This window comes from Haliotis cracherodii, unplaced genomic scaffold (assembly GCF_022045235.1).
Source record: "Haliotis cracherodii isolate W230 unplaced genomic scaffold, xgHalCrac1.p SCAF_8, whole genome shotgun sequence".
Taxonomy (NCBI): Eukaryota; Metazoa; Mollusca; class Gastropoda; order Lepetellida; family Haliotidae; genus Haliotis; species Haliotis cracherodii.
In genome coordinates, this window is record NW_027266341.1 from 30,043,611 (window position 1) to 30,069,144 (window position 25,534).

The window sequence follows — 25,534 nt, forward strand, 5'->3', positions numbered from 1 at the left end:
AAATATTTATTATCATCATTCAGTGTTTTTTTGTAACTGTATGTTGTAAAACTAGCCCATTTCGGGCATTAGGATTAGCTGCCTTCTGGACCATAACTCTGTTGTTTTAGACTTAGATAGATTCTAGTGATTTTTGCATACAGTGGTCATTTTGTAGTTTCTTCGGTCACAGAACCATGACATATAATCAAATATTTTCTATACTAATATTCTAACTCATATTCGCGAATTTATTTGTAGAGAATATTAGGTACAATGTCACGATCCTGTGCTTCGGTACAGCATTTATTAACATTAGTGTATCCGACTGTCCCCTTTCAAAGAGTGGTAGTTATGTCTCATAAGGGGCAGATAAACTGTTTATATTCATTTTGAATCTTGACTATGTGGGAAAGGTTTTGTCTTGTTGTCTTTGAGGTAAGGCACAGCAAGATCAAGTTAGGCGTGTCCGAGATGTCACGAAATTATGATACAGACATAGCCAATGTTTCAGGGTTTCCCCTTGTTTACATCATGTTTTCGCGTGATGTTCTGTGGATAAGTGCTAAATCATCGCTGTTTTGTAAGATGTATTCAAGTGGGAAAAAGATAAATAAGTCCCAGAGTTATAGAAAGTGTGATCACTGTTTCTTCGCTAGATATGCGAATCTAAAGATCATTAATTTCGTTCAGCCTAGACCTTGGCTAAACATGGCCGAAAAATGCCGTGAACGCCGACTTTTCAAACAAAATGCCTACTTCCTTCCCTTAATTCCTGCCTGCGAATGGATCGAATACAACATACCCACATTCATGATGTGAATCGGAACAATTCCAAAATCTACAGTTAACTTGTAGTGCCGTTGGGGGTTGATAGCGACTTTCTCATCGTTGACGTGTATCAATCAAGGAAATCCCTTTTCAAAACGAGGCTTTGACCTATATTGCCTCCCATCTTCACGTCGCTTCACCAAGGTCGAGGTCGTCTGTACCGTCACTCTAGCAAATGACACTATGTTGCTAATAGCATGAAATTCCGTTTTACATTGAACAGTTACTGGATTTGAAAATAAGTGAATATGTCGAAATAAATTGGAAATGTCCTCCTTGTGAATAATTGATGAAAAGCAGTTTGTGTTCACGCAAGTTACACGTGCAACTGAATTGAAGTTAAATCTGTACGTGGTTAGACTGTGATCGCCAAATTAACACGCTTCCGTAAACTGTATCTAGTTAACAATACAAACCCATACTCCCATGTTTTACGAAAATTCATACAATATTTCAAATCTACCTACACTTACAAACTAGTTTGTTTTGCAGTTAAAACACCCGTTATAAGAATAAAACGAGAACAAAATTTAAGCTGAACATCATTATCTTTATACACCATTTCATAATTCAAATGGACCCGTGAAGATTCCGGGGTAGAATATATAGGTCTTCAGCCACCCATGCTTGTTGTAAAAGGCAACTAACGGGATCGGATGGTCTGGCTCGCTGACTTGGTTAATGCATGTCATCGATCCCAATTGCGCGGATCGATGCTCATGATATTAATCACTGGATTGTCTGGTTCAGACTCGATTATTTACAGACCGCCGTCATATAGCTGGAATATTGCTGAGTGCGGCGTTAAACAACAAACCAACCAAACCAATCATAATTCAAATGACGTACGTGCGACCTTGCCAAAAATCCCAGTACTAAAGAACAACAACTAAACATAAATAACTATTGCCTGGTAATGTACTGCGTCGTCTGTAAGAGGTTTTGCATATTCTTTATGAATGAGTGAGTTGGGTTTAACGCCGCTTTGAACAGTATTCCAGTTATATCACGGCGTGTCAGCTTAGTGTGTGAGGAAAGCCCGAAGTGATGCAGGTCTCAGGCGTTTACAACTTTGGTGGGACCCACGTGCACGGGTTTAGAGCTGACAGACCTCGTAACATACTCGTGGCGAAACGGGATTCGAACCGACGTTCACAGGTTGCTGGCGTCCCCAAGGGACGTAACTCTTTATAATAGGTATGCCGTCATTAACATACAACTTCGCGATACCAGGACCTTCGATACAATACATGATATTAATACTTAACTTCGTGTGAATGTTGTAACATTAAAAATGTGTAAGATTCTCAACCTTCAATATTCGAGAATGGGTTAGAGCATCTGCCCGGAGAGCGGAGGCTAGAGGTTCGACCTCCAGGCCGTCATACAAAATTGTGTTCAAAGATGATATATTTATAACTGGTAATCCCACCTAGTGTTCGGCTCACAGGGGACCAAGCAAGAGCTGACCGCCTCGAAGTCGGGGGTCAATATTATGTGTCTAGAATATTCTTAAGCCCCCCCCCCCCCCCAATATATCCAATACAGCCCATGCAAGTCTATAGTATTTGGCATATCTTGATTATAGCAGTATCTTGGCCCCTATTTCTTATATTTTATAGCTCTATTTAAACAGTTGGTTTCATCTGTAAAATATGTTCATTTCAGTGACTAGATGTTAGTCAAGTATGACGCAGACGGGGATAAAACCACTGACCTTCCGCTCTTCGGGCAGATGCCATATATATACACATTATTTATTCACAGTAGAGTTGCAAAACGGACACATACTCGTGTTGCATATTTACTGTTACATTCAAATTTACAACAAAATGTACTCCGTTTTGCAACGCTACATCACCTCCCGGTTAAAATACGAGTACCACTCGAATATGACATAAAATGATGGCTTGGCAAAATGGTATAATATGAACATGAAACATTAACAAACATTCCTTCAGTGAATATAAAATATATAACAATAACTGTTAATACTGTAAAGGTGCAAATAACATGATTTAGAAAAGAGATTGGCTGCAGCCATGCCAGTCTCCGTTAACAGCCGGCTGGAACCTGATATGGCCAGTATCAAATTCCAGTAGCATGAATGGGAGGGAGGGACACTATGACAAGATTTGAGATAAGAGATAGTTCAGTGACGAAACCTTGATCAAACATAAGTTGCTACCACTTAATATACACGGATACAAATGTGAAGTTAACCCTACGAAATACGTGCATACAGTTGAAGTTTTAGATTGCAATGCTCATACTGACGTGATGATAATATCATTTTAGTACCTCGGCATTATATCAATCCTTGAAAATACTGACCACTAAGCACAAAGGGTTTGACAAAAGTAAAATACTTCTACATGTGAAGAAAAAGAAATATAGTAACCAACATTTACTGGATATTCCTGGACCGTGTAAAATACAAACATTGCTATTATGGCTAAGGAGTGAATCCGGTACACATTTCTTGACAACATTGTAACATTGATATCATTACATTTGGCAACCATCAGTGAAATATGTTGTTGGTAATAACAGGATCAGGACGTCCCCTAATCCAAATTAGACTTGTGATGAATACTACTTATCTACTAAATGAAAACATCACTAATACAAGGACCACGAACTTGTGTCACAAAACAAACTAGACAATGAATATTGTAAATATCTGATACTTATCATCATGCAAACATTTTTTATTTTTTTATTTTTTTTTAACATTTTAATAATGACAAAAGAACAATATCCAAAAGTGCATGAGTCACAATTTGTCATAGTATCAGTATCTTGATACACAGAGAATACAGTCACATAGGCCAGTCAGAACGGGCACAATGTCCTCCGAGAGAATGTCACAGAATGTCACTGCATCCTTGCACTTTTATCATCTGTAGGAATTTTGTTATGATTTTCATCTACATATTGCTGACAAACTTTCTGACAGGTCTGAAAACGGAACCGAGGAATTGTCCCTAGAATCGTATCCTAACCATTTCACACGATACAACCACTCATTGTTCTTGTATTTCTTTTTGAGAATTTTCTAAACTTCAAAGTCTTGAGTTTTAGCAGCGTTGTCCGATTTGTCTCTCTTGTCATTTGGTTGAGTGTAACTGGGCACAGGTTTCTCAGTAGAGTTATCATTATATAGCCAGTCCTCCACTTCATCTGCGTCCAGTAGTGCTGGTTCAAAACTTTCTTCATCAGGAACAGGTGTATTGTCATTTCTCACAATTTTTCTACTATGTAGAACGGCCCTGTCCATGGTCGCAGAATTTTCCGAGTCTGACCTGAAACTATGACAGGCCGGTAGAGGAATACTGTGTCTCCGACTGAAAACATTGGATTCTTTGCTTTTAGTGCCGACTGCTGAACCATAGCTTCCTTCCTTTCTGTAAGTGTTTCTATAGTCAATTTCCTGGCCAGATCTACACCTTATGATAACGAAACTACATATAGGAAGATGCAGACTTAGGAATATCCAGGGAAGGAACGACAATGTCCAAAAGTGTCTTTGCATATATTCCGTGAACAAGCTATTGAAGGCATCAGAATCAGGACACCTCTTGTAAATTTCATATCCCGACTATCCCCCGTTATTGAAGGCATCAGAATCAGGACATCTCTTGTAAATTTCATATCCCGACTATCCCCCGTTATTGAAGGCATCAGAATCAGGACATCTCTGGTAAATTTCATATCCCGACTATCCCCCGTTATTGAAGGCATCAGATTTAGGACACCTCTTCCTCTGTAAACTTCAATAACGGGGGGTGGTCCGGATATGAAGTTTACAGGGGAAGAGTTGTCCTGATTCTGATGCCTTCAATAACAGGGGGTGGTCCGGATATGAGGTTTACAAAGGAAGAGGTGTCCTGATTCTGATGCCTTCAATAACAGGGGGTGGTCCGGATATGAGGTTTACATAGGGAGAGGTGTCCTGATTCTGATGCCTTCAATAACAGGGGGTGGTCCGGATATGAGGTTTACATAGGAAGAGGTATCCTAATTCTGATGCCTTCAATAACGGGGGATAGTCCGGATATGAGGTTTACATAGGAAGAGCTGTCCTGATTCTGATGCCTTCAATAACAGGGGGTGGTCCGGATATGAGGTTTACATAGGGAGAAGTATCCTAATTCTGATGTCTTCAATAACGGGGGATAGTCCGGATATGAGGTTTACATAGGAAGAGGTGTCCTGATTCTGATGCCTTCAATAACAGGGGGTGGTACGGATATGAGGTTTACATAGGAAGAGGTATCCTGATTCTGATGCCTTCAATAACGGGGGGGTGGTCCGGATATGAGGTTTACATAGGAAGAGGTGTCCTCATTCTGATGCTTTAAATAATGGTGGGTGAACCGGATATGAAATTTGCAGAGGAAGAGGTATCCTATTGAAGTGTTTTCAGTAACCTGCGTTGCTCCGAATCCGGCATTTCAAGCGGTGTGGTGTTTCCGAGATGTATGGTTTCCAGGTGTCCGTGGTATACAGATTTCAGGGGCGTGAGAAATATAGATTCTGATATTTCCCGTGGCGTACAGAATCCCTTACGTGAGACGTTGGAATGCACCGTGTACATGAAGTATGGGGTGTTTAGGGCTTCAGAGCACTGACATCGGACATGAGGTGATATCTGGAGCAAGCGGTGTCCGGAATGTGCGTTTACGAAGTGTAAGGTTTTCAAAGTATAGTCCATATCTGGATTAAGAGGTGTCCGGAATGTACGTTTTACGAAGTATAAGGTGAGCAGAATATAGTCTATATGTGGAGTAAGAGGTGTCCAAAAGTACATGTTGGTTCTTTCCAAAGTGTTAGGGGTCCAGTATACTGAGTGTCCACGCTACACAGTTCCATGGTGACACCAATAAAATCACACCTAATATGACTCCGTTAATACAGCTCCGAATTAAACACAACAAATATCATCATTTTGTGTAGAAAACAGTTTAATCACTTTTAACAATAAATGTATGAAAACGATTAACAAAGAAAGATCCAAACGGAAGGTAAAAACACTAATCAAGAAAATATGCGAGTCAGATCTGAGCTATTAAAAATCTCTTGGTTGCTCAATGTCCAGTATTTACAAAAGTACTGTTTAATTCTTTTCCATAAAAAATGAGCTTTGCTCATAAAATATGAGCTATTACAGCATCATAGAGAACATACATATACACGTTTACCCTTATGACAAATTTTATAACACTGAAATCAACGGCAGCCACGTTATTTCTGATAACAAAGCCTGTTGTTAGAGTATACCTATGAGTACGAATACAAACCGCAACATTGTCACGCTAAGGTATAAAAGAAACGACAAAAGACACAAAGAATAATCACTATTATGCATATAATTTGTCATCACACATATTTTATGAAATGATAACATAATTTCAGGAACACGACAGCTGCACTGTTTAATATTTGCATTGCTTTATTTTCATCACAAGGCACATTCTTGATCAAAGATGGCTCGTTCTCTTTTCCCGCAGACAAATCTTGAAACCAGTTTAAATCTTGACGATGGATAACAAATGCCGCCATGTTGTAAGGCAAATCATATCACGGCTGGTGATAATTTCCTAATCACCAAAATCAAACTATGACGAGGTCTATGTAGAGATAACAAACATATTGAATACAGTAAAAATTGAATTCTACTTATGTGAATTTCAAATGTTAAGAATTTGCAAATGTTCGTCAAACAATCAGATGGTTTGTGAATCTCACTGAAGCGCGCATCTCCGTAATGACTGTCAACGAAAGATGGAGTAAACTGATGCTGATTCATCATGGATACGGTTGTTATGGAGACGTGATTGACAGAAAGAGCAAGCTTGTGAAGAAACGTCACCCGTGTCGGTCTGTTTCCAGAGATGCCAGGAACTGATTTAATGTGGTATTTCATGACAGTCCCCTTGTCCAAGGGCAGATAACTTTTCTCGGTATCCTAAAGTTACCCCCCCTTGGATATAATACTTCCCAGTGATGGTCCGAATGAAAGTTTGTCATAATTTGGTAGCGAGTCTGGACTCTTCAGTCAAATCCAGTCGAGTTAAGTATACTAAAGATAATTCAGGTTTGTATTTACAGTTTATTGAGAGTAACGTTGTGGTCCGCTTTAGATGTTATCCGTAGTAATAGGTATTAGTGTACGTAGTCACCAATACAACACGGAGAATGATTGCCACGACCACGATAATAATGCCGATTACTATGGCAGCAATGGCGATATTCCTGGCTGTTCGCCCTTGATTTTCGGCTGACACAAAGTCACCGGCAGAGGACGAGTTTCGGGACTGAAATTGATAAAAAGGACATATTACAACATTTAAACATAAAAAAAATATATGTAAAAACATAGAATAAAATATTTTAAAAAAATATATGAAATAAATAAGTCATAATAACAACAACAACAACAATAACAATATTTTTTACTTTTGTGGCGTAAAACAATATTGAATCACTATGACCTACACACACGCTGGAGTACTTACGTTATTGGCGTACATGAGGGCACATATAGCCATTGGCCAGCAGAAGAAGCAGGACACGATGGAGAGGATCAGGTAGTCTGGGGGTCGAACTCCTGTCTGGACAATCATGGTCTGTGGTTGGGCGACCTGGATAGCATCATCATCATCATCATCATCATCATCATCATCAACATCATCATCATCATTATCATTATCATTGACTTTTCGCATACTCTGAACAGTCGGCGCCAGAAAGCACCCAACGACACAATTCATGATAAACCACCCTTTGAACCCCCGGCGGGACAAACAACCTACAGGACAAATCACAGAAAAACCCACGTGATAACCCTCTGAACACCCAACGGGACAGACTACAAACAGGACAAATTACAGAAAACCCCATATGACAACCCTTTGAAAACACATCGGGACAGAATACCCACAGGACAAATAACAGAAAAACCCACATTACAACTCTCTTAATTATAAACTACAAGAAAAACTCAAGATTACCAACAAGATGACACACGGACAGTTCAAAGGTCAACCTACAGAACGTGTCACATGGTACTTCTAGGGCCACCCAGGGGGCAATTCAAAGATCAACCTACAGAACATGTCACATGGTACTTCTAGGGACGACCCAGGGGGCAATTCAAAGATCAACCTACAGAACATGTCACATGGTACTTCTAGGGACGACCCAGGGGGCAATTCAAAGATCAACCTACATAAAATGTCACATGGTACTTCTAGGGACGACCCATGGGGAAATTCAAAGATCAACCTGCAGAACGTGTCACATGGTACTTCTAGGGACGACCCATGGGGAAATTCAAAGATCAACCTACAGAACGTGTCACACGGTTATTCTAGGGACGCCCCATGGGGTAATATAAGGAACAAGACAGGGTGCACTGCAAACAACAAGAAACACCAGAACACGTACTCATTCTCTGCACACACTACCAAACACACCGAACCACACTACAAACCACCCTAAATCTTAATACTGAACATACTCTAGACTCAATCCTCAATCCACCAAATAAATTAGAAAAAATCAAAGCCTGAGGCATATACTTAATTAAAACAGGACTAATTAGTCGCAATAGTGCCCCAAATAAACGAATAAAACCAAAATCACATGAACTAAAAACCACCCACCACACGCAGCTCCCTTAGTTCGTCCCCTACCAGCTCTTGACATTCATTCCAAATCTCAAAATCTCAAAATGACTATATAAGCAGCCCTTAAACCCCCCTCCTGGGGTGCATCACCACTTCCTTTTCCCCCTTTCGGAAACACATTAAATGGCCTGGCGGGCCCGTGTGCGACATTCGCTTGAAGTTGAAAAGCGCACGTAAAATCTCCAAAATAAGTAAGTAAGCACCCTATAGAACAATCAACAGGATATCCCAAGGGACAACCAACGGTCGTTTACTACAAAGTGTCTAACGTTATCTGACACAGCCCTGTACTAAGTGTCAGTGTTTTTCTTAAGTGCAAGTTGGATTTAAATTACATCATATAAACAGAGAATGAGAATCAGTGACACCGGCTGCTAAAATCTTTACAAACTGAATATTGATTTGAAACACCTGGTATACACTAGTAATACTTTCTCTCAAGTGTTCGCCCGTCCACATTCACATCACGCATGCACAGAAGGTTCCGAAGCAAATTTTTAAAAATTATTTTAAGGAAGTAAATTATATAAAGATAAATCATATCTAAATAGTTCGAACAACGCGTCATCACATTTGCGTTAATATCACATTTATTCATCTTCTGATAGAGCGATTTACAATGTGAAGCCGAATATGAACTGGCCTTATAACAAAGAGCTTGACATTATGACAATAACCAACGCTCTTGTTGACTAGGTGGATGAACAAACAATGAGTCATGCTGTTGCTGGCGTGGCACTTGAAAGGGCGGGGCTAGCTCCAGTATTGCCACGACAATCGGTCTGTTTACACAGAGCTGGCGCACTATCGGGAAAGTGATGGGCATTCGGTTACCTTTGACCGTACTTTCTACCACTAAACTCGACGTGAGTTGACAGCTGGTAGAAGGCAGAAATCAATTCCACATATGCTTAGATGTCTAATTTCGAAACATCCGGCCAGCTCTTAAGTACACAAATTAGGAGGTGTTTACAACTCATATGTCGAAAGTCAAGCATCATTTTCAAGGTCACGTTGGATTTCATTCGCTTTAGTTTAGATGTCTTTGTGAAGACATGGACACTATCGTTTAATTAATGGTCATGTTAATGATAATAAACAAAAAGGATATTTTTATGAATGTGTAATGTTCTATATTCATTCACAATCTAAGATTTTGATAAAAAAACAAAATGATGCAAAAGGGTTAAGCTATTTCATAATGGTTTTAAAATTATTTTAATTATATGTTTACTATACCATAGAAAGAAGACTATATATTTATCAAGACTGGTGAAATAGACATTAGCCATGACTGCATTCACAAAATTAAAACAAATTCTCTCATGTTGCCTTCATGCAGTGTGTGATTTACTCTGTAAACGGCACTGACTGGAGTGAGTGAGTGAGTGAGTGAGTGAGTGAGTGAGTTGGGTTTAACAGTATTCCAGTTAAATCACGGCGTGTCAGCTTAATGTGGTCTCAGACGTTTACCACTTCGGTGAAACCCAAGAGCACTGGTATGGTGCTGACAAACCTAGATACATAATCGGGGCGAACCGGCTTTCGAACCAACAATCATAGGTTTCTGGCGTGTCCAAGGGACGCAACTCTGCACAGCGAATAGCGGCACCACTGGGCCACCCGTGCCCTCGCCATGACAGGAACAGTTCAGTCATCAACAAAGGTAATGACAGCGAAGTGATCCGGAATGATTCCGTAAAACATGGAAGTCACGAGAACTATAACCTTTTGTCACCTTATCAAGAGGAAGTATTCTTTTGTTTGATGTTAGTCGACAATAGCTGGGAAAGTGTGGCCTCGATCCCCAAAACGTAATATACCATGTTTTGGATAAAGTTATTTCCTTTCATGACATGTTTTATTTATAGGCGCGGAGGGGTAGTGCGTGGTTAAAGCGTTCGCTCGTCACGCCGAAGGCCCGGGTTGATTCCCGTCATGGGTACAATGTGTGAAGTCCATTTGTAGTGTCCCCCGCCGTGAGATTGCTGGAATATTGTTAGAAGCGTCGTAAAACCATACACGCTCATATCTATGACCAGTGGTCCTATGTTGATATTCATATATGTATTGGGATGACGAGCACCGCTCCTTATTCTAACGTTAACTTGCTATTATAGTCGACTGAAGATAAGGTCTTCGGCCACCCATGCTTGCCGTAACTATGCTTGTCGAAAGAGGGACTAAGGGGATCGGGTGGTCAGGCTCGCTGACTTGTTTGATGTATGTCATCGTATCCCAATTGCGTGGATCAATGCCCATAATGTCACTAACTGGATTGTTTGGACCAGACTATTATTTACAGACCGCCGTCATGTAGCTGGAATATTGCTGATTGCGGTGTTATACAACAGACAAACAGGCTGAAATATGTTGTTTTTTTCAACTTCAAAATGACCTATAGAATGCTGTATTCGAATTCCATCAAATATATTTGAATTTGCTGCAGACAATACAATATCACATTCGAATATGTTAAAGGCGATATAATATTATATTCGACTTCATTAAAACTGGTAAGATACTATATTCGACTTCCTCCAATGACCGAAAAAATGCTATATTCGTCTTCGCTACATCCAATATAATGCTATATTCGACTGGGCGGCAAAAGATGTAATGCTATAATAGACTTCGATACATCCGAAGTTGCCTGTCTCTGTGTCAACTTACCACCACGTTGACGTTATCTGACGTGGCGTAGCCGTATCCTGGCTGGCCGGGCTGGCCATATCCGGGCTGTGGTTGTCCATATCCGGGCTGTGGTTGTCCATATCCGGGCTGGGGTTGTCCATATCCGGGCTGGGGTTGTCCATATCCGGGCTGGGGTTGTCCATACCCGGGCTGGGGTTGTCCATATCCGGGTGGGGGCTGATCAGGGTATCCTGTCTTTTCTGAAACGATAATGTATGCAATAATGATATTTCTCTTGTATGAGTTTGCGAGTATGGTTTTACATAGCGTTAACATATTTGAGAACGGCGGCGGCCTGGCTGTCTAGGGCGGCGTAAGTTACTGTGCAGAGTTGCGTCCCTTAGGTGTGTCAGAAACATATGACCAAAGATTCGAGCTGATTTTATTTCTAGGTTGGTCAGCACTATACCAATACTCGTGGGTTTCACCAAATTGGTAAACGTCTAAGACCTGTTACTCACTGCTGGCACACAATGCACACCTAATCATGCAAACAATACACACAATGTACACCTAATCATACACGCAATGCACACATAATCATGCACACCATGCACACCTATTCATGCACACAATGCACACCTAATCATGCACACCATGCACAACTAATCATGGACACCTAATCATGCACACCATGCATACCTAAAAGTAAAGGAGTATTTGGTTGGGGCAATACAAATACATTTCTCAGAGGATAATCATTGCCAAGGCACGCCACCTAATCATGCACACCTAATCATGCACACCATGCACACCTAATCATGCCCGCAATGCACACCTAATCATGCACACCATATCATGCACACAATGCACACCTAATCATGCACACCATATCATGCACACAATGCACACCTAATCATGCACACCATGCACACCTAATCATGCACACAATGCACACCTACTAATCATGCACACCATGCACACCTAATTATGCACACAATGCACACCTACTAATCATGCACACCATGCACACCAAATCATGCACACCATGCATACCTAAAATTAAAGGAGTATTTGGTTGGGGCAATACAAATACATTTCTCAGAGGATAATCATTGCCAAGGCACGCCACCTAATCATGCACACAATGCACACCTAATCATGCACACCATATCATGCACACCTGATCATGCACACCTGATCATGCACACCATGCACACCTAGTCATGCACACAATGCACACCTACTAATCATGCACACCTGATCATGCACACCATGCACACAATACACACCTACTAATCATGCACACCATGCACACAATACACACCTACTAATCATGCACACCATGCACACAATACACACCATGCACACCTACTAATCATGCACACCATGCACACCTAATCATGCACACCATGCACACCTAATAAGTAAAGGAGTATTTGGTTGGGGCAATGTAAATACATTTCTCAGAGGATAATCTTTGCCAAGGCATGCCTCTGTTTATATGCAATAAACAACAACTTGAAACGTATTATTAGATACATTCATTTCAGATTACAAGAGAGGTGAAAAAAACTCGCAGTTAGCGAGCAGATGTATCTTTCCAATATATTATTTAGCAAAACATATCACTTGGTACAATATCACAATATTTAGAGAATAATAAATTAGGTATCTATATTATCAAATTAAATCTGATAAATGCTGTATGATTCTATAGATATAAAATGCCTAATAAACAATCTGGTATCACTATTGGTGGTTGTTTTGTAAATAGTGAGTGAGTATGGTTTTACGCCGCTTTTAGCAATATTCCAGCAATATCACGGCGGGGGTCACCAGAAATGGACTTCACACATTGCACCCATGTCGGGAATCGAACCCGGGTCTTCGGCGTGACGAGCGAACGCTTTAACCACTAGGCTACCCGACCGCCCCGTTTTATAAATAGCTGTCACTCCGAGACAAACAACAACAACAACAACAACAACAACAACAACAACAACAACAACACAGGACGGTCAACCTAAGCGGAGTGCAAGCGGCGCCCCTACAATACGTGGGCATATGCTGTCCCCTTCTGACCTCATCGTGACCTGACCCCATGGGTTCGAGATTCGCCCCTTTAAACCAAACTCACTGACTCATGAACAATGTTCCAGCTGTATAGCGGGGAAGGACACCAAGAACAGGCACCACACATGGTACCAACTGATATTAGTCCTGCACCATGACCGTGGAATATATTTATTGTATGAGAAATATATATATATCTAGAAATGCATACAAAAGCAAGTCTAGCCAGCTCAAGCTAGCTCTATTCCACCTGAAATCATCAAAGGCAATTTTTTTTTTTTAGAGTCAAGAAGGATATTGTGTAATATAAGATTTTAGAGACTAAATGTTAGTCTACCACTGATATCTAAGGGAATCGGGGCGGTCAGGTAGCCTAGTGGTTAAAGCGTTCGCTCGTCACGCCGAAGACCCGGGTTCGATTCCCGACATGGGTACAATGTGTGAAGCCCATTTCTGGTGACCCCCGCCGTGATATTGCTGGAATATTGCTAAAAGCGGCGAAAAACCATACTCACTCTAAGGGAATCGAAACAGGACCGTCGTTGCGGCGAAGGTTAAGCACCAGAGACCCAGTCTGCATAGCCTATCCTACAGTCCCTAACCATATTTCAATCCCTTTCTCCTAGTCCCTACTGTCATGCTGTAGCTCCAGATAAAGCAAGTCTAGATTTCCCAAAGGTTCCTATCTCACTCGAGCTCCTTTTCAAAATAAATGAAGTTGTTTCGATCAAAATCATATGTTTTCAGAGACTAAGCTTTGGGATACAGTGTAACCTATCATATGTGGGTTATACATTATCTATTATTACTATTATTCCACTGACTTATAATATCTGTATGGAAACCACCTTGCCTATCTAAGAAATATTATCAAACGTCGACTAGTGAATATACCTGTTACATGTAGTCATGTGAATATATTTGTTGCGTTAAAGATAATGTCTTTCGTATTAATATCAGCGTAAGTAATCTGTTAAAGTGGTGTATGGCCATTGACGCATAGAAAAGGAACATGTCAATGGCTTAGGGTTGCTCCAGTAGCCCTTGACGAAACAGAAACATGTTTCGTCACGTGGGCAAGGACGTCAATTCATGTCGATAAATGGCACACGGCAATATCCGTGCGCAAACACAGACGAAATAAATCACACTCGTGGATTTTGTGTTTCCAACAGATCGGCCTGATGATAGCCTTTGCACAATGGGTGCTTTGTCCAATACATATTCTGCCAGTCTAGTGGAGCTTGTTCAGGAAAAGACTGCCGGGCAATAAAATGGTATATACCCATGTTTAATGGTGGCTCAAAGTCGTGTTTTGGACCTCACGTTTGCAGTGTTCCGGTGACTGTTTTCAGCCTAGTTCAAAATTAATTTTCATGTTTATAATTTATCTTTCCCGGCAGAGAAAGGCCATGCCGGGCAAACAACGAAACAAAACGCAGACAGTCGTAAACGTAACAAGCCTACAAGAATTGAAAAACTGAGCAGTAGTGAACAAAATGCCTGCAGTATGGACTGAATGTGATCTATACTTCGCACAAAGGTGATAAATATATTCTTGAAAAATAAAACACAAGCGCATCAAGTTAAAATTATTCATCCTGAGACATCGCACTTAAATATTTGGATCTCTCGATCATTGAGGGAGTATGATCACATTCGTAAATACGGTCTATTTGTAGCTTGGGGGAAACGGGCTTCTCCTAGGTTACGTGACCATGAGATGTGGGTCTAACATTAAAGAGAGAAACGGATGTATAGACCATGTTGATAGGCCAGCGTTAGTGTGGACAAACCCCTTGAGGGAAGTTAGCACTCGGACCGCACTTATCATATATCTAGTCTCACACAATGACTGCACAGTAAAAGTTCTAACACTCTCAGGCACAATACAATGATAATTAAATAAGTGGAGTAAGATTGAACACAGTCTTTATTGGCTAGCGCTTTCAACTCGTAACAAGATCCGGGGTAGAATAGGTCTTCAGCAACCCATGTCAGTTGCCGTAAAAGGCGACTCGGCTTGTCGTAAGAGGCGAGTAACGGGATCGGGTGGTCAGGCTCACTGACTTGGTTGATGCATGTCATCGATCCCAATTGCGTGGATCGATGCTCATGATATCAATCTCTGGATTGTCTGGTCCAGACACGATTATTTACAGACCGCCGTCATATAGCTGGAATAATGCTGAGTGCGGCGTAAAACAACAAACCAACCAACCAACCAATCAACTCGTAACACGTACGAGTCTCATTAGGCCATAACTGAACAAGTAGAGATTGCTGCAGAGCATCAAATGTTCCGCAAGTCTAGCCAGCATAAGCTAGCTCTGTGAATTTAGCAGGAAAATAATTATTTGTTTTACGTTTAAAGGACCTCGCATCAGCTGGTATCTAGGAAAGCGAACTGGGAGGGGGAGTTGCCACCAACAAAATAGTGACAGGACACTTTTCAATGTCACCATTCAATGTGCTATATACAAACGTCCGCCCGGCGATATCTCGCGCCCAGAGACCTCGCGGGGTGACGTTGCGATCAAATTCCATGAGTCACTATCATATGTATTTGAATGGGTGGGGTGGTGGTGGTGGTGATGGGTATTTTCAAAACTACTTAGTAATGAATATCATACTTCTATACTTGCTTCAGTTATAAAAATGGAATCTGATAATGTAGATGGAACCTCTGATCTCAAGCAAGTGGCACATACGGAGAACATGAAATTCGAGAGACACGATGAGATGGTTCGACTTATTGAGCTTTCTTGGCTTATCAGAACCAACCCTGTGCTCGTGAGTTTCACCACAGCGGTAAGAATCTGAGGTCTGCATCACGGGCTTTCTTCCGCATCACGCCGTGATGTAAAGAAAATATTGTTCACAGCGACGATAAATCAAACTCACTCACTCAAGTACAATGATTTGGTTGGTTGGTTTGCTGTTTAACGCCGCAATCAGCAATGGTCCAGCGAAATGACGGCGGTCTGTAAATAATCGAGCATCGATCCACGCAATTGGGATTGATGACATGCATCAACCAAGTCAGCGAGCCTGACTACCCGATCCCGTTAGTCGCCTTTTACGACAGGCATAGTCGCCTTTTACGGCAAGCATGGGTTGCTGAAGACCTATTCTACCCCTGATCTTTACGGGTCTCAAGTACAATGAAACAACCCTGGTTAACAAACTCCCCGATAAATGATTTTTTTTTTATATCTCTGTGAACGTTTTATACGGGATCAAGACTCATAGACTTCCACTGAGAAACATTGGTGCACTTGATGCATGTCATCGTATCCCAGTTGTGTAGATCGATGCTCATTATATCAATCACTGGATTGTCTGGTCCAGACTCGATTATTTACAGACCGCCGTGATAAAGCTGTAATATTTCTGAGTGCGGCGTTATACAACAAACAAACGAGGACAACCAGTAGACTTGCACAAATCTCTCAGGCAATAAGTATTAGTTTAAATAGTAATTTCTTGATTATATATCATAATTAATAAGAACAATTTATCTCCATAAGAAACCAGTCAGTGTCCCTATCTAGACTTGCCTTAAAGGATAGGATAATTAAACGTCCATGGGCTTTTCATTCAGTACAGCCTTGGAGAAGGCTAGACAACCAGCTCATGTTAAGTTAACGTGCAGTGTATAGATCTATTGCAAAACGAGTTCGTAAAAGAAGCCAAATAACCTATATTCATAACCTACATGTGGGTTCAATATCAACTGCCGAGCGTTACGACATAGTACTCTTTGATGTCGTACTGACGTGTTGTTATTCCAAATCCGGGCACTTTCCCCAAGGTCATACACTCAAGATCACACTTATACAGCCGTGACTAAGTGCCACTGGTCTTGCACAAGTCTCTGAGACAATAATAATTAGTTTAAATCATAATTTCTGGAATATATAAATAATAAGAACAGGTTGTTCCGATGAAAAAATTGGCGTCGGCTTATCTAGACTTGTCTGTTATAAGGATAGAATTACCACACATCCATGGACGTATCTTTCAATACAGCCTTGGAGCAAGGCTACAGCGCAACCGGCTGGTGTGTTAGTGAATGGCATGTCCTCGCTATAAGGCGCTGCCTGGCTACTCCGTATGATTGATGAAGACGTATAAATTAAGCATTAACCTGCACCGTTCTACAAAAATAACCTAGGTGAAATGGGGCTAAACGCTGGGTTCAAGGTTATTGCACTTATATATGTGTTTGGCTGATTGTACTGGTCCGGACTTATGTCGGTTATACAGTACTTGCCCATTATGATGCCAGGCCATGATAGTCACGGCGCTATGATGTATGCGGATCGGGGCCTATACATCGTCTACTTCAATTGCGACATCGTCTACTTCAATTGCGACATCGTCCGCTCAATACACCACGAAATCTGCAGTGTGTGTATGTATTTCGCTGAACTCATGACATACATACGTTTTATTTACACAAAACTTTTTTTCTCCGAATCTGCCTCTTCTCAAACGAATTAATGGCCGAGGTATCGGTGGGTGCACATCGTACAATACCGCGGCTGTTCTTTCATTAGAAGCCCGAGAGATTGCGCAAATAAACTCGATGACCCGGATGAGAGCCGTCTTGCAAAACCCACCAGTGACACATTACCCATCACTGGCGCGATGCCAAAACATCTATTTAAACTGTGACGTTATTCCCAGGTGTGGCAACAAACAGTATGGTTCTTTTTAATAGCACCCTTCATATGATGAACTGATTGTTATGATGGAGAGGATGTGCGTGCAATTCTGTGGTCACGAACTGTAACAACATTTTGCTTGTTCTCGTTCATTCCAATAAAACTGGACCATGAAGCCGGCCGAAGGATGTGTCATTAATCTATTATTCTTCGAATTTTCTTTGATCGATCAGCTTTTTTTTCGTCCGAATAGCAGATTTTACTGACTTTGCAACATATTGGTCAAAAGACAACATCGACATGACAAGACGTTTCACTGAAGTTCTTCATCTCATTCCAATTGAAAACGACCTCCTCCGTGGTCTAGTGGTAGAGCGGAAGGTCCAGGGTTCGATCCCCAGCCGCGTCATACCAAAAGACGTTAAAAGATGGTACTTGTTGGTACCCTGTCTGGGCTAAAGGGCTAAAACAAGGACTGGTCGGCTCGGAGTCAGTATACTGTGTCTGAGTGGGGTATTCATGTTAAACTGCGGCATGGTATCTCAGTGTGCTAGCACTATAAATCGGCATCAGTCCGGACTAGTACAAGCAGCCACACAAACACACACATGTACATACACGTCGCTATATATAAGTGCAATAATCTTGGACGCGACGTTAAACCCCATTTCACCTCACCTCACCTCACCTCCAATTGAAAACATCAGCCAAATCTCCAATGGTCCTATCTTTGCTTGGTTTGCCATTAGCCTGGTCATCAATAACAATGCATGTTGTGTCATCAGTTGCTTGTAGCTTTTTAACAACATGTGATACAAGCAAATGTGATAATGCAGTTTTGTTGTAAAAAGTAGGCCATCTGTTGTTGCCAGGGAAGGTGGGGTCTGGGACAGCTCATGTGTTAGAAGATGTGGTGCGTTTACTTCTCTTCCACAGTGGGCGGAAATCAGCAACCTTCTGAAAATATTTCTTCCCTGCTTAAAGGTATTGGTTATTGGTTGGAGTTGACTTCTTTGATACCTGCATGGTGTACAGTGCAAAACATGTACTGTTGGACATATTTTGTGGTATTTTGTCATGAATACTCTTTGTAGCATTATCAGCCAATCGATTGTCAATGAACGCTGACAAAAGCTTGTATCCTCGATTTATACCAGTTGATGATGTAATATCTCACACACATCAATCTGCAGCAACACCAAATCTACTATCAACACATGAAGAGGCAGATACATGAATAATGATCTATATTATGGATGACTCCTGCAATGTATATGACCGTATTGTCATTCACAGCTAGTACTGTTGACACGTCATAAGCATCGGTTTTCTGCACAAATATGGATGAGTGCAGGTACTGCAAAGGGCCCTCTATTCATACCATTTGATGCTGTACATCACTCCAGATGTTGGAGCTGCTCTACCAACATTCCGTGTAGTCACGGGTTGGGACACAACAAGCTAGTTTAGTGGTCATGGCAAGAAGTCGATCTTGAACAAATTCATCACACAACCAGATTTGTTGCAACCAACAGCAGAAACTGGTGCCTTCGACACGAAAAAGGCAGAATCATTTGTCATTAAAGTGTACAATCCAGCATCTACTGCAACTAGCATTATTACATTAAGAGATGACATGTTCCACAGAGTTGTAGACCTAGAGAAACTCCCACCCTCACAAGATGCACTAACACAACATCTACTCAGATGTCAGCACCAGTGCATCATGTGGTATTCTGCACACAAAGGAAAGGCTGACATTCGACCCGCAGAAGAGTATATGTGGACGTCTACTGAGTATCTCAATGACCCAGGAACGAATGCTAGAACTGTGTCTAGAATTGCTCACCTGTAAATGCACAATAAGCAGACGCTCCTGATCCAGGTGTAGCTGTGCCAAGAACAACATGGGATGTTCCCTTGCATGCAATTGTGCTTAAACAGAAACAACTTACCTACCTACTCTCCAGAAGAGTTGGACTCTGACACTGACTAGAGGTGACATTATTTCACAGCCCTTGACTCTGTGATGTATTTTTTATATACTTCATAATACTACAAGTATTCACATGGTTCTTTCTCACTCAAATGATAAACTAGTAAAATGCTCGGACAAAAGTGCAGTATATCTACAATTTTGAGTGAAACTATGTCCATTTTAATTGAAATCTGACTTTGGGTGTGTGTTGGTGTCGCTTGAGAAATTATATAGCTTTCAATATATCATTTGTTAGGCTTTCATGTGATATGTTACATGCCCATGTTGAAGAGCAATATTAGATCTTGATTTTGAAAACGGGTCAAATTCTTGAAATTCAAGATGGCTTCCATAGATGTTCATAGAAAAACTTAAAACATATTTTTTTCTTCACGATTTTTTAATTTTTTAATTTTTTAAGCATTGCTGCAATTATCCCACTCATCCACTACATTAACATAATCTACCACCATATCTCCATAAACAATTTTCTTCAAAGTTTTGTAAAGGACGACAATCATATATCATAGATCTGTCAAACGGTATAGGGTCTCTGGTCTGATGCAAACAACAACAAATCTTTCAAGCCAAACATATAATATATAGTATATGTAAGCGTTATTTCCAGCGTTATATTATTATCATGATGATGATGATGATGACTATTATTATTATTCCAAAATTATATAAATAATATGAACAAGCTGTCTCTATAAAAAAGCCGTTAAGTCCGCTTATAAGGATAGAGTGAGTATGGTTTTACGCCGCTTTAAGCAATATTCCAGCAATATCACGGCGGGGGACATCAGAAATGGGTTTCACACATTGCACCAATGTCGGGAATCGAAACTGGGTCTTCGGCGTGACGAGCGAACGATTTAACCTCTAGGCTACCCTGCTGGGGGGCGGCGTAAAACCATACTCACTCACACAATGAGTTTTTTGTTTGTTTGTTTGTTTGTTGTTTAACGCCACACTCAGCATACCCGACCGCCCCTATAAGGATAGAAATATCGGACGCATTATTGAGGAGAGACTTGGAGCAAGTTTATAGTTATTAACAATTTTGCAGAACAGTGCCACAAGGTTCCTGTCGGGGAAGTAATCTGCGATTAGTAACAATAAACTACGGTGGTTTAGTACCTCAGTCAATGTACTCGACCTTGTCCCCGATCTCACATTTGCAGATTATAACGCTAAATTGACATCGGTTATTTTGCCTAAGTGGTCTGAAATGTCAGACATGCTGCTCCTAGCGTTTGGACCTGGGTGGGTTGCCACTTTTACACAATTAGTAACTCTAACTACGACTGCACTCCCAAGCATACCAACAATACATTCCTATATAAATGCCCCTTAAACAAGATAATGGCCTGTATTGGAACTTGTTACAGTGTGTCTGGAGTTGCATTACGGGGGGGGGGGGGGGGGGGGGGGCCCGTTGGCATAGCCTGGTGGTTAAAGACTTCGCTCGTCACGCGGAAGATCCCTAATTTCATTCCTTGACTTCCGCACGATGTGTGAAGCCCATTCCTGGTGTCCCCCGCCGTGATATTGCTGGAATATTGCTGGGGGCGGCGTAAAACCATACTCACTCACACAATGAGTTTTTTTGTTTGTTTGTTTGTTGTTTAACGCCACACTCAGCAATATTCCAGCTTTATGACGGCGGTCTGTAAGTAATAGAGTCTGGGCCAGACAATCCAGTGATTGATATCATGAGCATCGGTCTACGCAATTGGGATACGATGACATGCATCAACTAAGTCAGTGAGCTTGACCACACGATCCCGTTAGTCGCCTTTTACGGCAAGTATGGGTCGCTGCAGACCCATTCTAACCCGGGTCTTCACGGGTCACATTCTCAATACGGTAATCATGGTATGTCCATGGTAGGCAAAATAAGCTGAAATGCAAGGTTGTGTCAGTTTAAACACCCCCTTCCATGTAGCTGATACGCTATAGGAATCTCATAAAGAGTGTTTACTTCCATTCTATTAATAAAACAAGGTCTAGCCGGTACAATGAATGTATCAATGTCATGTACAATGTGGTTGAGTGCTGTGGCATGCTGTCTCAGGGGGCTAGCGAAACCGACATTAAATACATTAGTCCGGACTAGTACACGCCGTGAGATAAGTTGCCTTCAATTAATAGCCATTTGGCATTGTTCTTATAGTGGAGCCATCAGGCAAGTTGCCTTCAGTTAGGAGCCATTTGACATTGTTCTTATAGTGGAGCCATCAGGCAAGTTGCCTTCAGTTAGGAGCCATTTGACATTGTTCTTATAGTGGAGCCATCAGGCAAGTTGCCTTCAGTTAGGAGCCATTTGACATTGCTCTTATAGTGGAGCCATCAGGCAAGTTGCCTTCAGTTAGGAGCCATTTGACATTGCTCTTATAGTGGAGCCATCAGGCAAGCTGCCGATAGTGGGAAGCCATTAGACATTGCCTAAATTATTGACCCATTAGGTATGTTGCCAGTAGTGTGGAGTGAAGGTGATCTACAGTATCGAGCCATGAACAAGATGTCCTAGATGAGAGTTAGTGGAGAAATTGGACTCGTGAAGATCCGGGGTAGAATAGGTCTTCGGCAACCCATGCTTACCGCACAAGAGTCATCAGAAAGATGACATATTCCCCCGGCAGCTGTCTGTAAACTAACCACAAGTAAATGTGCAATTCTGTATGTAATGAGTCAAGAGTGGAATGTTCTTAAGAAGCATACATTATTTACCCACGAAAGATCCACCTTGGTCGCATCCATATGATATGGAAAGTAAAACAAGTGTGTATCTGGTTTTTTTATGCAAACAAATGACAAATTACAAGCAACAATAACTAAACAAGCGTATAGTCAACGAAGTCATCTATATCCAGCGCCCATTTTAACACGTTATGGTCCCAAACCAGGTAACTGACCCAACATTTCTCTTAGCCCATGTCAAAATAGCTGCAATGGAAATTCTAAAAAAAAAACATTTCTAAAACTCCTTAATATCAAATGGCACCAGTTCAGAATGTGCTTTATATACAGACATGCAATGTTTAGCAAAGAAATATTTAACAGTTTATTTGTTTTACTTCATAAGTGAACCCACCCTATATTATCCAACTTGTTGCCATGGAAACGTAAAAAAATAAAATGTATAAAATTCCTAAATAGCAAAAGGCACTAGTTCAGTATGTGCCTGGTAGACATGCAAAGTTTTGTAAGAAAGCGTTTAACGGTTTTTGAGTTGAAATGAACATCACCCTTATAGAACCTAAGTCCAAATTGTTGCCATGGAAACGTAACAAATAAAAATTTCTAAAATTCCTAAATAGCAAAAGGCACAACTTCAGTGTGTGCCTGACAGATTTGCCAAGTTTCGATCAAATACACTGAATTGTTTTCGAGTTCTGCACCGGAAAAGGAATTGATTACGGATGGACGGACAAACAGACAGACTGGCTGATCGCTATATCCCCCGTGAATAGGCGACAAACGGGATCAGGTGGTCAGACTGCTGACTTGGATGATACATGACTTTGTATCCCAAGTGTGTGGATCGATGTTCACGATGTCATTCAGTGGATTGTCTCGTGTATTATTTACAGACCGCCGTCATATAGCTGGTATATTGTTTAGTGCGGCGTTAAACAACAAACAATAAAGCTATAACCGCTACGCTACTCCAGAAAGAATAATTATACCAGCCAGAAATGAACTGGTCGTGACTTGGCTGTTTCTTAACCCGACAGACAGTAAGCTGTTGCCACAATCTCCAGTTGCATGCATGAGTGCGTCCAAACAACGTCCCCTCGAGACGTGTTTCTACTACGTTTCCTTCCAGTCCCTACACCAAACTTAAAAATAGATGGGGTCAGCTTCAGCCTCCAAGAAGTTGAGAATGAGACAAGGGCATTCTTAATGTATTCTACCTATTCAAAACGTACGTTACGCCTAACATTCCTGACATCATGTTATCTTCAACAACAACAGATCACTGGAAACTAGCCGTGACCTCGACAATACACACCGCTCCCTTTAGCGGTATCCTGTTTACACTACAGGTGGTCCAATCTTAGATTTCATACCATTCGCTGCGGGCACACCTGTTTTGGTGTGCTCCAGCGAGGAGCTTTACGTCAGCCTCACGACATGTATGCTGGGTAGGACATTTGCATTGTCACCACGTCATGGCAAATGAACAGCGGTGAAGCATACAGCTTGTTAACATTTCATGACTTGGAAAATGTCAATATGGAAGCCATGACATTTAACGTGCAAGTATGGACACGGGTAGATTAAAATCTAGTCTCTGAAATGAACATATCGTACATAAAAACAGTTGTTCAGTTATCTTAATAAAAATATAATAAAAAGGAGCCCAGTGACTCTCTTCATTTTCAGATACTGCAGTGATCTAGACTTGCCAAACATTATAGACTTGCATGGGCTGTATTTGATATATATTTGTATCAGGGTCTGTAAGACAGACTAGGACACGGGTAAAAAAAATAAATATTAATATTCACTTTTGTATACAACATTGCATTTAATAACATAACCGAATAAATAACAAATAGTATCGCCAAGCATATTGACGTTATTTTAAATGGAATTAAGTGTAAAATTATTGAATTTGAATTACGTTCATACTTTCAGTTATGATTTAATATCCTTGACATACGGGTTTGCAAAGTTCAGTTCATTTAATTTAAAACGGGATTATTGTGTACTTAACATAATGGAAGTGACTACTAGTTGACACAGCGGGATAAACTATATATTCAATATTTGTACAATTGTTACTGGCTAGTTATATATCTATATAAAAGCCGGGGGAAGCACACACGCAATTATATTCAAACGCTCTATAAAACATTTGCCAGAGAACACAATAAACAAAACAGAGAGTAACAGATGCTATGTTAGTCCGATGAATTCCGATGTGTCTCCCTATAACGCTATGTAGCCAGCCCGCAGGCAGCTGGCGGCAGTCTCCCCAGAGCTTGAAATAATGAGATAAGACGCGGCCTAGATAGCAGGCAATGGCAGTTCCAGGAGGGTGATTCTGGGGGGGTTGGGGGGGGTATATATCACATATTTGTGATTCTTTGAATAGGCTTATGTGTGCCCCCACCCCCGCCCCCTCTCCCTAACCAAAAACTCCCAAAACAACAACAACAACACACACACACACACTGGAGTTGCAAGTGGACCAAGTTGAATCCCCCGTTTTAAAATATCCTGGATCTTCCCCTGGTAATCAGCAAGGATGGAATTCCAAACTACCTTAACAACTTATTCCTACAAAATCTAATCCAGCCATTGGTACAATATTGTTCCAGTCCATATTCAAACCAAACGGATTTGATCACTTACCAGAGCTCATGTTTTGCGAGTATATCCTAGGCGCAGTAAGATGGAATGTAGGGTCCCTGAAACCGACGGCTCCTGAGAGTGAGGCCTGCTATGAATACAGATATAGGCCAGCCTTGCTATTTACTTTGTAAATGGTCGTTGACGTCTACCGACGGGCTGCATTGCGCAAGGCCTGCCTCAAGCTCCGCCTTCGATTCGCTGTGCAGTTTCTCTCTCCGGTACTCCTGACACTGTTCTAGGCACACCTCTAACTATTAGGTTATCGTGGGAAGGTCATGTAGAGGAGTTCAACGCAGGAGCAT

The 25,534-nt window shown here is 41.2% G+C and overlaps 1 protein-coding gene across 1 annotated transcript; it reads right to left on the minus strand.

Moving 5' to 3' along the window:
* Positions 1 to 5,759: 5,759 nt before the first annotated feature.
* Positions 5,760 to 25,398, minus strand: LOC139449456 (trafficking regulator of GLUT4 1-like). The gene is made up of 4 exons (XM_071230865.1): positions 25,233 to 25,398; positions 11,178 to 11,398; positions 7,332 to 7,457; positions 5,760 to 7,130 (listed from the first exon to the last, which is right to left on the minus strand). Exons 1-4 carry the CDS (start codon positions 25,240 to 25,242, stop codon positions 6,960 to 6,962), a joined length of 528 nt encoding a protein of 175 aa, XP_071086966.1. The 5' UTR covers positions 25,243 to 25,398; the 3' UTR covers positions 5,760 to 6,959.
* Between the last annotated feature and the right edge of the window lie 136 nt (positions 25,399 to 25,534).